Source organism: Sceloporus undulatus, chromosome 5 (assembly GCF_019175285.1).
Source record: "Sceloporus undulatus isolate JIND9_A2432 ecotype Alabama chromosome 5, SceUnd_v1.1, whole genome shotgun sequence".
NCBI lineage: Eukaryota > Metazoa > Chordata > Lepidosauria > Squamata > Phrynosomatidae > Sceloporus > Sceloporus undulatus.
In genome coordinates, this window is record NC_056526.1 from 120,566,464 (window position 1) to 120,583,057 (window position 16,594).

Here is a 16,594-nt window from a genome sequence, read left to right on the forward strand (position 1 = left end):
ACTACTAGTTTTTATTTTAAAATTTGCTGAAAATAAAATGCTGAAGTAGATACTTTAGTGTTTCCCAACTTTATCTCTACGTTCCCAAGAAGCAATGATTAAATGATAAACTATTTCAGAAGCCAATGGCTGCATCCACACTGCAGAAATAATCCAGTTTGACACAACTTTAACAGCCATAGCTCAATACTATGGAATTCTGGAAATTGTAGTTTTGTGAGACATTTGGCTTTCTCTGTCAGAGAGCTATAGTGCCACAACAAGAAACATTCCTGAATTCCACAGCACTGAGCCATGGCAGTTAAAGTGGTGTCAAACTGGATTATTTCTGCAGGGTGGATGCATCTTATCTTGGGTGAAAATGCAGAGTATAAATTTAACTGAAACGGGAATTAATAAAAGAAGAGACAAATGCAAATAAGGCGTACATCAGATAGCAGAGGAGGTGGTAGGGGCCAGGGCCAGAATCCTATTTCTGCACTCCACTAGTGCAGGCAAGGCACTGGGTAGGAAAGGCCATGAGTCCAGTGATTGTGAAGGAAAACAAATTGGGTATTTGGAGCAGGTAAATTTTGTCTGCCTTCCCTTGCTACCATTGTGTGATTATAGAAAAAGTAGGCAGCACCTACAGAATTCCAGCCAAATAGTTGAGTACATCACTTTGATAATATTTAATAGCTGGTCAAGATTAAGGTGCTCCCCGGAATATGAGTTATGATACCACTGCAATAGATGGAATTAAATAGAAAGGTCACAAATTCTAATTTAGTTTAGTTTAATTTAATTTATGAAGAGAGATGGGGGGGGGGAGGATTTAGAATGTGAGACAGCAGTGTGGAGGAGTACAAGAAGCAGCACAAAGAATTGTGGACTCAGATAGATATAATGAGGCATGTGGGAAAACTAAATGAGATATAATACTACTACAGTGGTACCTCGGGATACGAAATACCCAGGTTACGAATTTTTCAGGATACGAAAAATTCCCATAGGGATTTATTGTTTCGGGTTACGAAAGTTTTTTCGGGTTACGAAAAAACTCTGGCGCTATTTTAAATGGAGCCGCGGCAGAGCCGCGGCTTTTTTTCCCATTAGCGCCTATGGGTTTTCGGCTTACGAAGGCTTTTCGGGTTACGAAAGCGGCCGCGGAACGAATTATTTTCGTAACCCGAGGCACCACTGTACTGTATATATGCAATCTTATATGTACCTTATTTAGAATTAAGCTCCATTGAACTAGGAGCTGTTGTGCTTTATAAGCAATCTTCAAATAAAGATGCATACAATTGCATACAGGTGTCACCTGGTGTGGTAAGTCATGACGCCAAACCCCCCCACCCCATTTTGATTGCCTCCCATACCTCACCATTCAGAATCCATAGTAATATTTTTTGAACTGATGTTGCTTTTAAATTGTAACTCCCATATACTGAATGCAATGGCAATAGTTATGACATAAAATAAAAATTAAGTAAAATTAAAATTATACCTTTAAATTAAAACATCATACTCACAGCCTAAATGTATTTACATTTACATAGTTCCATGTGGGTAAAGTGGAAATATGGTAAGATGTAATGTTTTTAAAGAAAATGTTATAAGAGTAATTTTTTAAAAAATCCCGAGGCCTCTCCTTTTTCTGTCCACTGAGCCTCTCCACACTCATGCCTTCTCTTCCACTGAGCTCCAGCATTTTAAAGGGCCATGGGTGAATGCTACAGCCCATTTCTGTCACTGAAACAGCAGCCGGACTTAAATCTTGTGAACTAATGAAGGGCATGACACTGGGGGAACAAAGCAAAGGCAGTCATCAGCCAGTATGGGTTTAGCCAGAGCAAAGTTCCCTAACTGAAAGTTTGTGAGGGGGGAAATTATGAAGTGATCCCCTCTTGCTTGCCACTCTATATGATGCCTACAAAGATTACTGAAACACATTTTGTAAGAGCAAAGAATTTAGGAAAATTGTGGATGGAACGGAGCAATTAATAATTTTAGATTCTGACTTAAAGGTTTTATTGGGGAGGGCAGCAGTTGGTAATATGCAAGTGAATTACATTTTTACCTAATTATTTTGCTAAGTGGAGCCATGGCTTTTACTCAAGTTATGTTCTGATGCACTATTGCATGGAAAATAGGAATAAATGAACATTTCTCACACTGAAGACATTTAAGTGAGCACCTCACTTGTATTCAATTGCAAAAAAAAAAAGTTATGCTTACCTTTTGGACATCATTGTTACTATCTGTTTCGCTAACTTTGTGACATTCTTTCATGCAACTATGGTTCTGACAATCAAGGAGCCTTCCACAAACCCTTTTACAAGAGTAGGGTCCCACAGTATGACATGGTAATGGACTCATCTGAAAGATTGAAAGAGTTTGAAAGATTGATACATAGATTCCAATGTATCTATAGCTTCCACAAAATAACAATCTGAAACATTAAGTTGACGCTATGTGCTCCGACATAATAGACCTATGCAACCATATGGAAAAACTAACATTTCCGCCCTTTAACAAGCACTTGAATCATAATGACAAATAATTCAGTCAGGTCAATTAGAACTTTATCTTTGCACTAGAAACACATAATCAGGAACGTCCATGAACTCAACATTTAAGCAATGTGGATGGTAACTGGACTCCACACACATTTCCTAAAACAGGAGAGATTGCTAGAGATGCACTGTTCCTTAGACTACGATCACATACATATTATGCAGTTTACACTGGAAACTTTAAAAATATAGTTAGTAACCCTGTAATTTCTAATGAAAGAGTAAGTGGCATCAATATTTTTAGTTTATTTCTTTAATGATATACTCGAATGGGACAAAAGGGATCTCTCCAGGGACCATCTGGACAATGTACAAATCATTATTCCTTTCTAAATATTTTAATGTGTTCTTAACTGTTTTAAATTAATGTTTTAAGCAGACTGATTGTTTAATATTTTTAAAACTTTTATAGCACATATACTGTTTTACCTATCTTGTTTTAAATTCCACTGTAAGCCACACTGGGGGAAAATGGCATGTAAATCAATAAATTTATAAATAAATAAATGTGTGTTTGTTCCTGTAACATTCCAAGAAAATTTGAAAATTTCTACCAGCATGATTTCTTTAAGCATGTTTCACAAAACTTGTGCATAAATGCACATCAAAACAGATGTAACCTGGAGCAATGGTGTGAAAATATAAGAGCACTATCAAACACAGTATTGCTCAAAGTATATATATAAAATTTATTCGGTCATTGACCAGCAAGTCAAAGTATGCTTAAAGGGTTATAAGGTAGGGAAGCAATCCAAGGAAGAAGCTGCATCCCCACACCTGCTTTAAAAAAATATGTTGCCTGCCTGACTTTCTACAGCCCCATCTTAATCTAGTCCACCCAATATGCTGTTCACAACCTACTTCTCACACAAAAATCTAGGTACAGTCACATCCAGCAGAAGCACAGACAGGCCAGAACAAGTAAATTGACGGTGTGAAGCTTTCTGCTGTGAATCTCCAAAGCCAGATCCATCTCCATGCCTGAATGAACAGCATGTAAGGAATGCTTTGAAATTCCAGGATCCTTTTTTAAAAAACACTACTTAAAACAAATATTTTCAGAAATCACAAAAACATCAAGGTAACTCATGAAATAATATTGAGACTTGATGAAGAAACAAGAAATCATTTCCAACAAAATTACAAGTAGCAGTGAAGATCATGTTTTGCTAAGGAAAGAAGACGGCCAAAATCATTTCAGTAAAATATTGTTATTGTGACTTGTATCCCAGCTTTCCCCCAAAACTGGGATTTCAGGTGCCTTGCAAAAATTGGATACAGATAAAAAAGCACATACAAACATGTAAGTCAAAGCCATACAATATGCTTTTGTTAACATAATTCAGCTATTTTACAGAAGTAAAACTATTTAAAACAGATCCATTAAAACACAAAAAATTCAACATAAGAGCACGCTGTTACAAGCCTTGAAAGCAGTTCTCCAAAGCTTCTTGGAATAATGGGTTAACAACAACAACAACAATAACACAGTCGCCCCCTGTAACCATGGATTCTGTATCCAGATTCAACCATGCATGGTTTGAAGATGTGTTTTTTTAAAAAGTCCAAAGAACGACTCTTGATTTTGCCATTTTATATTTGTTACAGTTGTTTTGTGCCTTCAAATCACTTCCTATCATGGGGTTTGCTTGGCAGGTTTTATTCAGAGGGGCTTTGCTACTGCCATCCTCTACGGGTGAGAGAATGGGACTTGCCTAAGGACACACAGTAGGTTTCATGGCAAAGTGGAGAATCGGACCATATCCAGACTTGGAGTCCAGCACTTAAACCACTAAACCACATTGGTGTTCTCAGCATTTTATACAGTGGGGCAAAAAAGTATTTAGTCAGCCACCAATTGTGCAAGTTCTCCCACTTAAAAAGATGAGAGAGGCCTGTAATTGACATCATAGGTAGACCTCAACTATGAGAGACAAAATGAGAAAACAAATCCAGACAATCACTTTGTCTTGATTTGGAAAGAATTTATTTGCAAATTATGGTGGAAAATAAGTATTTGGTCACCGACAAACAAGCAAGATTTCTGGCTCTCACAGACCTGTAACTTCTTCTTTAAGATGCTCCTCTGTCCTCCACTCATTACCTGTATTAATGGCACCCATTTGAACCCTTTATCAGTATAAAAGATACTTGTCCTCAACCTCAAACAGTCACACTCCAAACTCCACTATGGTGAGGACCAAAGAGCTGTCGAAGGACACTAGAAACAAAATGGTAGACCTGCACCAGGCTGGGAAGACTGAATCTGCAATAGGTGAGCAGCTTGGTGAGAAGAAATCAACTGTGGGAGCAATAATTAGAAAATGGAAGACATACAAGACCACTTATAATTGCCCTCGATCTGGGGCTCCATGCAAGATCTCACCCCGTAGGGTCAAAATGATCGCAGGAACGGTGAGCAAAAATCCCAGAACCACACGGGGGAACCTAATGCATGACCTGTGGAGAGCTGGGACCAACGTAACAAAGGCTACCATCAGTAACACAATACACCGCCAGGGACTCAGATCCTGCAGTGCCAGATGTGTCCCCCTGCTTAAGCCAGTACATGTCCAGGCCCATCTGAAGTTTGCTAGAGAGCACGTGGATGATCCAAAAGAGGATTGGGAGAATGTCTTATGGTCAGATGAAACCAAAGTAGAACTGTTTGGTAGAAACACAACTCGTCGTGTTTGGAGGAGAGAGAATGCTGAGTTGCATTCAAAGAACACCATACCTACTGTGAAGCATGGGCGTGGCAACATCATGCTTTGGGGGTGTTTGTCTGCAAAGGGACCAGGACGACTGATCCGTGTACAGGAAAGAATGAATGGGGCCATGTATCATGAGATTTTGGGTGCAAACCTCCTTCAATCAGCACGGGCATTGAAGATGAAACGTGGCTGGGTCTTTCAGCATGACAATGATCCCAAACATACCGCCCAGGCAACAAAAGAGTGGCTTCGTAAGAAGCATTTCAAGGTCCTGGAGTAGCCTAGCCAGTCTCCAGATCTCAACCCCATAGAAAACCTTAGGAGAGAGTTGAAAGTCCATGTTGCCCAGCAATAGTCCCAAAACATCACTACTCTAGAGATCTGCATGGAGGAATGGGCCAACATACCAGCAACAGTGTGTGCCAACCTTGTGAAGACTTACAGGAAACATTTGACCTCTGTCATGGCCAACAAAGGATGTATAACAAAGTATTGAGATGAACTTTTGATATTGACCAAATACTTATTTTCCACCATAATTTGCAAATAAATTCTTTCCAAATCAAGACAAAGTGATTGTCTGGATTTGTTTTCTCATTTTGTCTCTCATAGTTGAGGTTTACCTATGATGTCAATTACAGGCCCCTCTCATCTTTTTAAGTGGGAGAACTTGCACAATTGGTGGCTGACTAAATACTTTTTTGCCCCACTGTATAAGGCATACCACTTTACTACGTCACTGTGTATAATAGGACTAGAACATCCATGGATTTTGGAATCCACTGTTCATGGGGGTATCCTAGAACCAAACCACAGCAGATACCAAGGGCCCACTGTATCCTTTCCCGATTTAAAACGATGCCATGCAGCAAAAAAGTTGGTTGGTATCTCAACAATGAAACTGGCATAGAAATGTGAACACAAAATGAAGTAGGAAAACCTTGGAATTATAAACTGCCCAGTTTAATATATGTTAGTAAATTTTATCCCCACTAGCTCAGCTGCTCTGGATTACACCTTTGCACAAATGGTTGAGATTGGCACTTATGCACTGATTGTGAAACAAACTGTGCAATCTACTTGTGAACATTCAAGTAAAAGCTACTGCATTAACTCTGAAAATGTGTAGCTAATAATACAATGAATGACATTATTAGGTACAGGCCACAGTTCTAAAATTTCAGCGCAGAAATGAACATAGACAAATGAGTTGCAAAAAAGCAAGCTACTTTTTTAATGGGGTGAACAATTGCATTTTAAAAAGAAATGCTCATTAGCTTTGGTTTCATAAACAAAAATATGAAATTCACTATTTGTGACTTCACAGTGAAGCACTATTTCAAGAGTGAAACGTCTTTCTCCGTATAATATTAGGATATTTAGCTATTTGACCAATAACAACAGTTTCAATCTAATCATCCTAAATCAGAAGTGGTACAAAAAGTGATTGGGGATGACAGTCACAAAATGGGATTAGTGTTTTCCAGGACAGTATTAACTACCATTTATGGTTAATGGGCTTGCTATTGCCAATACAAGTGGCCCTGAATAACATTTAATAATATAAAAAAGGAAAGGACAACCATGAGAATAGAGGGGGTGGAATGAGCTGCCCAGGAGATCTTGGAGGGCTGCACCTTTCCTGCAACACCTTCTGTCATCATGATTATGATGTTTTTGTCTTCTAATACTCCTGAACCACTTTAGGCCGTAGTGGGCATTTCCACCATGTTTTAAGGCCTCCAGGACATTTTAAACACAAGGAAAACCTTTTTAAAGCCACTTCCTCTTTACTTCCTGATTCTTTTTTTAAACCTTCTTTCCTGGGCTGTTAAACCCCAAGGCTTTGACTCTGCAGGACCCTGGGTGTCACCATAAGCCACACTTTGCCCACCAGTGATGCAAAGCATGCCATCTTCTTATTGCCTATTTTCTTAAATATTTTCCACTTCACTAGTTGCAAATTGCAAAGGTCTGGGAAATTCAAAAGCCAGCCATCAGTACAGCACATGTTCAGCAGCCCTAATCATTACCTGATAACAGAGATGGATGGAGCACAAAGCCACTGTTTTTGGCAGTAGCCACATACTGGTTGTTGCAACATATTGAAACAGCTCAGTGGAACATGAATTCAAAGGTTTAAATTAAAAAGTTACTCAGAATAACTTTGCAGCTAAAGAACAAAAGTCTGGCTCTATGTAAGCAACCACAGGATAACAAGAATAATCCCATCATAATGAGAAACCAGTGTCAAAAAATGATTTCTACTGAGACACTAACAACCTGATTCAGCCTTTTGCTGGGCCAGCAAATCACTTCTATAGATAATGGACTTAAAGGTAATTTCAAACCGATATTGCAACAGGGGTGGTTAACTACAGGGAATAAATTAAACAAACTAGACAGAATGTTACTGACATATATTATAAAACAAGATTCTTTTTCTCATAACATTCAACATTTAAAGCACCTTCATCTGTACAAAAACAATATGGGACTGTATAATGAAAGAATAAGGAAAAAATAGCCAAAAATGGAAAGGGGAAATTGAACACACAAAAAGGAGGGGTTAAACACTACTTAAACACAAGGCGACAAGGTATACAAGTGCTGAGTATAAATATAAAGAACATTCCTGTAGAATTTAAATGTTTGGGGGGGGGAAACAGATTTGCGCTTCTAAACCTGATTCACTGGGAGCCACTGATTCTCTGGACTGAAACGGGGGATATGAAGGAGGCAAAAACCTCTAACTGTAGCCTGAAAGAATGCATCACTTCATTGGATGACTGATGAAACTCTTCAAATGGCTAAGGGAAGATGAGAAGCAAAAGGAAAAAAGAAAAAGCGGTAAAGGTTCTTTTACACACCGGCTCACAAGGGAATCCAGATGACCCAACAGCCCATTATGAATAATCTGCCTGGCAGGACTTGCCAATAGATGGATTGGATGCACTCTGACTTGGATTCTATGGTTAATACAGATCCACTGGCTGTAACCTTGAACCTATGTTTGTCCAATGGGAAGGGATATTTTTTAATTTGCACAGCTCAAGGATGTGGACAGGATTCATGAAGAACTGAGAGCCACCACATGTGTATGAAATCCATGTCTTTCCTAACTTATTAAAAAAAAAAAACCCAGGGACTGGCTGGATACAGGGAATGGGCAATGCTTTGCTGAAGCAAGACCAGAACATTTCTTCTTTAGAGCTGGAAGAGACCTCACAGTTGAAAAAGCCTTAAATCTCACAGTACTGGACAATTACTAGCCAGTTTCCAATGTATCATTTCACAGCAAGATACTGGAGCATGTGGTGGTTTGGTGGTTGAAATGAGATACAGTTTCTCTAGTTCTATTTCAATCTGGTTTCCGCCCTGGCTAAGAGAAACATTTGGTCACCTTAGTGGATAACTTTCACCAGAAAGTGGACAGGGAAGAGTGTGTCCTTGTCATTTCTGTTGGACCTTTCAGTAGCTTTTGATAATATCAACCATGAGTTCTGGAGCTTGGAACAGGACTTGGAGGCACAGTGTCTCTATTCCTTCCTGGAAGGGCATACCCAGGCAGTGTGCTGGAGATTCTTGTTTGAACAGTTGGCTATTGGCCTGTGGGATCCCTCAGGGATCAGTTCTCTCCTCCATGCTATTTAACATACACATAAAACTGTAAAGAGAAGTTATCCAGAGTTTTTAGTTCCAGCACCATCAGTATGCAGATGACACCCAGTTCCATTATTCCTTCGCAGCTCCATCCAAGGAAGCTGTGTCAATTCTAAATCAGAGTTTGCATCTGTTATAGACTAGATGAGGGTGAACAAACTGGAACTTAATCAAAACAAGACAGAAGTTCTCTTGGTCAGTCAAAAGGAAGATAAGGGAATAGGTATATAAACCTAGGCTGGATGGAGTTACACTCCTCATCCAACCTACTGAATACAAGTTCAGCCCTAAGCCCAGATGATCAGGTTTCTATAATGTCAAAGAGTACAACTGCATGATTAAGGCTTGTGTGCCAGATCCACCCATATCTAAGGATATCAGATCTGGCCTAGAAACACCAGGAATTATAACAACTGGACAACTGCATCAATTTCTCATACAAATGAAGCTTTTACAACACAGATTTTTTTACCATATATGGAGAGAAAAATGTCAGATGTCCAAGGTGGGTTCAGAAACCTATGGTTGCTAATGGCATGCACTAAATAATTTCAGAAGAAAACCAGCCTGTGCTTTATAGATTATAGCAAAGCCTTTGACTTTGTAGGTCATGAAAAACTATAGGTTGCTCTAAAAGAAATAGAGGTGCCATTTCTGAAATGTAACCTATCCTCTGGACAAGAAACCACTGCTATGACAGAAGATGGAGAAAGGATGGTTTCTGATTAGCAAGGATATGAAACAAATCTGCATTTTATCAACCTATCTATTTAATTTCTATGCAGAATGTATTGCACAGAAAGCTAGACTGGATTCAGAGGAAGGAGGTGTGAAAACTAGAGGAAGGAATATCAACAGTTTAAGTTAAGATATGCTGATGACACCGTAGTACTAGCAGAAAACAGCAAATAATTGAAAACAAAACATAGAAATTCAAACATAAACTAAGACAAAGAAATGAAAGTTAAGAAAGTGCAAAACAAGGGTTATTGCTGAATATTAAGAAAACAAAAATAATTACAAGAGATTTAAATAACTTAAAATGGATGACGAAGACACTTAACTAGTTTAGGATTTTCTACATCTTGGCTTAGTCTTCAATCAAAACAGAGACTGTAATCAAGAAATCAGAAATGTAAGAGGTGGAAGGGCAGCTAGAAGGGAAAGTAGAAAAGATCCTCAAGTGTAAAAATATAGCATTGAATACCATAGTCAAGATCAACCATGCCATAGTATTTCAGATTTCTATGTACGATTGTGAAGTCTGGACAGGGAAGAAAGTTGAAGAGAAAAGAATCAAGACATTTGAAATCATGCCTTCAGATACCATGGACTACCCAAAAAGAAAAATGAATGGGTCTGAGCAAATTAAGCCTGAACAAGAAAACCAAAATGGCTAAATGAAGCTATCATATTGTGGACATATTGCAAAACAGAATGCTCACTTAAAATGGCAATAATGCTTGATAAAGCAGAAGGCAGTAGGAAAAAAATAAGACAACATTATGGATTAGTTGAATCAATCAAGGAAATCCCAGACCTCTGTCTGCAAGACTTGAACAGGGCAGTTGATGAACATGGTTTTTGGATGATGACCAGAGTTCATTTATAGGCTTGACCTAAATTAAAGCTGACTTGATAGCAAATTAACAACAAATAACCCATTACAACTATCCATCAGATGTTTTGGATTACAACTCCCATCAGCCCCAATAAACATGGGCAAGAATCAGAAACAATGGGAATCTAAAACAGCTAGAGAATTCTCACCTTCCTACTCCAGTACTGAAACAAAATGTGCAATTTAATATAACATGCCAAAGTAATAAGTAACTGAACATAATTACTTGAAAACAAAACATAGAAATTCAAACATAAACTAAGACAAAGAAATGAAAGTCATCACAACTAGGTATTTTAAATCAAATGCATTTTTAAAGGGAACACAAATTTTGTTATATAAATTAATACGTTCAGACTGGAATAAGTGACCAAAACCAGTCAACCACAGTTACATATTTAATGTCACACAATTTCAAAAACATTAAACTAAGACTCTTGCAGAAGTCTGGAACTAAAACGAAAGACTACACTCTGTCAAGAAATATAAACTACACTGAACAAGCAAGCAGTTCAGGGCTATCTGGCTGAAAAATATACAACTCATTTTCTTCTTTGGAACATGAAGCGTTTTAAGAAAAATACATTTTAAAAGGATACATTTAGGAAATATGTTTTCAATCTTCAAACCACCAGAAGATGACATGCACATTAAGCTACAGTTAGAAAAAATATTTTATTTAAGCAAACCAAAGTTAAAAGCAAAGCAACATGATAGTGGGAAACACTTTGTCAGGTAGCAGTCACAATTTGGTCATTTCATTACTGGCCTATAATAAGATAATTAAAATTGGTTTGCAATCCTTGAGTTTTTAGAAACTTAAAATGAATGCTTTTTAAACCAACATGCTTTATCCTGTCATTTTCCCAATGGGATACACGCATGTTTAAATTGAAAGATGGATTTTACTCCATTTTCCCATTGGCAGCCCATATGCAACTCGGGATTATCCCACGGCTTTTCAAGAATGGAATTTTCCTATACAGTGGTGCCCCGGGTTACGAATGCGCCGCCTTACGAAATTTCCGGGTTACGAAAAAAATGCATTGAAAAAAACTGTTCCGGGTTACGAAGGTTATTTCGGGTTACGAAAAAAAATTTGGTGCTTTTCGGCGCTTTTTCGCACGAAATCGCGGCTTTTCCCCATTAGCGCCTATGGGCTTTCGGCTTGCGAAAGCCTTTCGGGTTACGAAAGCGGCAGCGGAACGAATTAATTTCGTAACCCGGGGCACCACTGTACTTGAAAAGCTGCGGGATAAGCCCAGGTTGCATATAGGTTGCCGAAAGGAGAATGCAGTGAGATCCGTCTTTAAACACATGTGTACCCCATCAGGAAAACAATGGGATAAAGTGCATGCAATAATCTCCTTAGACAGCTTGAGCAAGTCCAGTGGGAGAGGCGCACCTCCCTTGTGCTCCCACTTATTTTTATTTTTGTAAATCAAAAAGCTCCCCCACCCACCCACCTTGCACCTCTGGGTGAGCAAAGAGGGCAAATACAGGTACACTTCATTTTAGATGCCCTCTGGCTGCCTTTCTTTATAAGCAGCAGAGGTCTTTTATTCCAAACACAAAGTGATCAAAACCCAATTCTGAAGGCCTTCCCAACTTAGAAGAGGTTGAACTTTCCCTATGCAATAAATTTGTTCACATAGCCCCAGAAGATGTTCCCACTTCTTTAGTAAATAAATTGGAAGTGGGGCAGTACTAGGACTCTGTGTAGAGATGCATGTTGCCCACTCTTGTCACGAATGGTTCAGTTCATGTATTTAAATTAAAACTCAATCACAGCTATTTTCAGAACATATTTATTGCAAAGTGCCATGTCCCTCTGGCTTTCTAGTAACAAACTCTGGCAAACGCTGTGCTGAGGCGATGGCACATGTGCCCACAGAGAGGGCTCTGAGTGCCACCTCTGGCATGTGTGCCATAGGTTTGCCATCACTCCTCTATAGATACACAGAAATAACATAAGACACTTGTCCCATTAAGTACTTCCTCCAAATAAAGAACAAGTACAGCAGACAAATCCTTAGGTAGTATTTGTATTGGAAAATGTTTCAGTTGTAAAACAGGGTTTCTGTTTTGTTTTTTACATGTGGGCAAAGCTTGGAAACATTAAAATTTATTCTAAGAGAAGTTCTGCTTGGCATTTCCGATACTGCATTACCACTTTGCTTGGAATATTACGCCTTAGAGATGCTTCCTATCTTATTATGGTACATTTTGATAAATTGATTGCTGTGGTCTCTTTTCATTTGGATAGATGAACACCTTTAAATTTGAGCTGTTAGCATAATGTAAATTATTTAGATATCTTAGGTTAAGTTTATGCATAGCTTAAAAGAGGAATCTCTCTTTAAAAACCTGTAAAATATCTTCAAGAATGTATTAAGTTTCAAAAATGTAGGGTTGAGAAAGCCAAGTTCATCTTCCTTAAACAGAAACTGCGTCTTCTTCAAAGAAATCAAACGGTATGAGGGACCACCACATAAATGTATGTGGGGTTGCTCACCACCTCTGATTTCATTAAAGAGGATGTAACTTCCATTTACGGAAGGTGAACCTGACTTTCTTGTTTTTTATTTATATTACTGGGCCTATCTATTGCCTTGTATTAAACATAGGGATTTTTCTCCTTGATAGAATTCTTCATCCAGGGCCATTTTGAATGTCCAATACTTTTCTACATGAATGTCATTTTTTGGAAGTCAAACCAATTTTTCCTGTATTCATCTTGCAACCCAGGTGGTATTTTCTATAACAAACAAATTTATCTTAAGCCTCTTATACAATGTGACTTTTACAAGACTATCCCACTAAGAAGTTACCAGTCACAATTTTAAAAAAGGTTTCGGTTAGGCATTTTTTCAAACAACTCAGGGAAAAGTATAGGGCACTGCATGACGTGAATAAAGAGGATAAATGTTTTATTTGAGGCTCATACGCTAGCCAATAATATCAAAAGTATGCTTTTAAAGCTGCCTTGAGTCCCTGAAGTGGGAAGAAGGCAGGGTATAAATAAACATAATAAACATAATAATAATAAAAGATGTGACCCAATCATTTATTTATTTATTTATTATTTAATCAGCAAATTGACAAAGCCATATCATATTCCTGGGATTATAATCCATGGGCCTGGAAGAAAACTACTGTCTGAATTGGTATTAAATTAGATTAAGTAGGCTGTCAGTGAATTTCTATGGGATATCATGAAATCATATGTGTGAATCTTAACAGAGTGCATAACTTTATGGAACTGTTACTAATCACTTAAATTCCTATCCTTTTCTGTTATGCCGCAACACTTGGAGTCAAATCTATCACTCCTTCTCACAGACAATTCCACTTATGAGTAATGCCACAAACCAGACTAGTGAGGAACAAGAAGAAATCAAAAAATGTTTAAAACACTTAAGAGCACAAAAACAATAAAAACAAGAAACAGCCCAGTGGGAACAGAGAATATAGTCAATAGCCACAGAAAATAGACTGGTAGTTAAATGAGCTGGGGAACAAATAGGAGATGGAAGGATACACTGCAGATGGAAGGATGCACTATCCAATATAAGATGGAAGGATACACTGCAATATTGTGTTACAGTTTTCATTTGTTTATTACTATTCTGTGCAACTGGTCCTTGATTAATAAATTTTTGATTAACTTTGTATACACATAAAAGTGAAAACTTTTAGGCTTCAGTGGCTATTATAAGTCAGAACAAGTAATGGTTAAAGGCCTGACATAGCTTCTGAGTTAACAGTAAAGTGAAATACAGCTGGCCCTCCTTATCCACTGATTATTTATTCACGGATTCAAGCATCCACGGCTTGAAAATATTCAGAAAAAGCATAAATTCCAAATAGCAAACCTTGATTTTTTTCCATTTTATGTAAGAGACACCATTTTGCTATACCATTGGATTGAATGGGACTTGAGCATCCACAGGTTTTGTTATGCACAGGGGTCCTGGAACCAAACGCCAGCGGATACTAAGGGCCCATTGTGTCTTCTTTTCAGTATTTTAATAATGTACTTACTGGGCACAGATCCCCAACTTCCTGTGTGCTAAACGCATAAAGCCACTTCGATATTCAATGTTTTGTAACCCAACACATTATTAATAATTAATTAAAGACAGCAGCATGCTTTTTTGTTCATTTACACTACAGAATGTTAAAAGAAACTTCACACAATTTACTTGTCTCCCTCACTGATTACAACAGGCCTCACACTGCAGTGTTCAGTTGCAAATCATAATAACTAGCACATTACAACTGGAGACCTCAGTCTACTTTACCATCACATGTAAAGTATGTTTTCAAAATTTAATATGCAGATGTTCTTAAAAACAGCCACAAAATGCATTAAGCCAGCAATATAAACTGAAGAGGAAGAGATTATTTAAACATCTCCAAAATTTTTGGAAAAGCCATAAAGTATTAAAGCTCTATAAAACAAAAAGCTCAACTTAAATCATCCTAGTAAATGCAAACAGAAGAGCGTTTCACCAGCATTCCAAACGGCTTGAAATGTAATGTCAAAAGTTTAATGCTTCATCAAGATGAATTCAGAGTTCACTTTTATAAATTTTCTGAAACAATTTCTCAATCTTCTCCTGATGGAAATGTCAGGAGATCTCAAATGAAAAACAGTCTGTGGTTTTTAGCTGAAAAGGAGAATATTTGCAGTTGCAAATAAACCTAATCTCAGATGAGTTAAATGTGAAAGCTTCACTTTTTAAACCTTTTATCAAAACTAAATTATGCATGCTTCAGATTTATACCACAGGATGATACTATCATGACTCACCTCGTGTTTCCCAAGGCATTGCCTGCAAATAAGCAAGAAAGGAAAAGGTCAAATAATTTGAATATTACTTCTTGAATAAATCAGTCACAAGAAACCCAGCAGTCAATCAGGTGCTGCATGTGCTCCACGACTGCCATATTTGATTAGCTTAAAGTCAGTAGATCAGTTAAATTCTTAGTTTATTAAACTGACAAGGCTGAGAGAGCATTACTTTATTTTTAAGTCATTTGCTACACCATAAAGGACTCATTAATTAAATAATTTTTCTTTCCAATAATAAGTTTCTTGTTTAATGAACTTTAAGTACTGATAGAGTGACTGGCCCATCCCTTCACCATAGTGAGTTTCATAACTGGAAAATCAAATTGTTTCTCCCAAAATTTGCCAAATAACTTTTAAGGTCATATATGAGCTAAATCATACTCATACACGCTGCCCTCCAATTATGTTACTCGAACTTTGCCTGATCATTTCTCCTTCCTCTTGTCAATGTAACCTTGAATTTGGATCCAGTGGTACCCCCACCACTCTCTCTCTCTCTCTCTCTATCTATCTATCTATCTATCTATCTATCTATCTATCTCCATCTATCTATCTATCTATCTATCTCCATCTATCTATCTATCTATCTGAGGTTTGACCTCACACATTCGCAAGGCTGACTTCTCAACTACACCACAGCAAACAAGTTTAAGGGGCGAAGGACAAGCTAGAGATCACACATAGCTCTGAGCACCGCTATCTTGCTGTCACCTCCTACCATAGAATAATCAGATGGGGAAAGGGGTCAGGAGATAATCCTGCTAATACAAGACAGTGTCCAAATAAGTGGGGCCTGGAAAAAAAGAGGAATTAAATAATTTTGTTTAGTTAAATAATATCTATCATGAGAGACTAGTAATTTGCAGTTCAAGCACATTAAAAGGCAATCAATCAGCTAGAAAAAAATTTAATTGGTTTACAAGACTATTAATTTGCTAAAGAAACCACTGTCAGTCTTGCACACCACTCATTTCCTGGGCAATGAAATGCTGACACTGACCAGCCCTTGCTTTCACAGTACAAGACAATGGGATCTAACTACAGTATGTTGAAATGTGAAATGAAATGAGGACACTTGGATCTCCCACAGCTAATGGGTAACAACTGTGTATTTGAGCTATAAATAATCATCCAGGAAAGTAAAACGCCCTTTCAACAACAGGAACCACACTTTACACTA

At 37.8% G+C, this 16,594-nt stretch overlaps 1 protein-coding gene across 3 annotated transcripts in view; it reads right to left on the minus strand.

Annotated features, from left to right (window-relative positions):
• Positions 1–16,594, minus strand: part of NFXL1 (nuclear transcription factor, X-box binding like 1) — a 63,243-nt gene that overhangs the window by 22,651 nt on the left and 23,998 nt on the right. For all 3 annotated transcript variants that reach the window (XR_006104092.1, XM_042468616.1, XM_042468617.1), the window contains 2 exons: positions 15,373–15,394; positions 2,221–2,361 (listed from right to left, as the gene is read on the minus strand). Coding sequence is in view for 2 of the 3 variants with exons in the window: in XM_042468616.1 (XP_042324550.1) it covers positions 2,221–2,361; positions 15,373–15,394 (163 nt within the window). In the remaining variant the exon portion in view is untranslated. The remainder of the gene's footprint in view (positions 1–2,220; positions 2,362–15,372; positions 15,395–16,594) is intronic.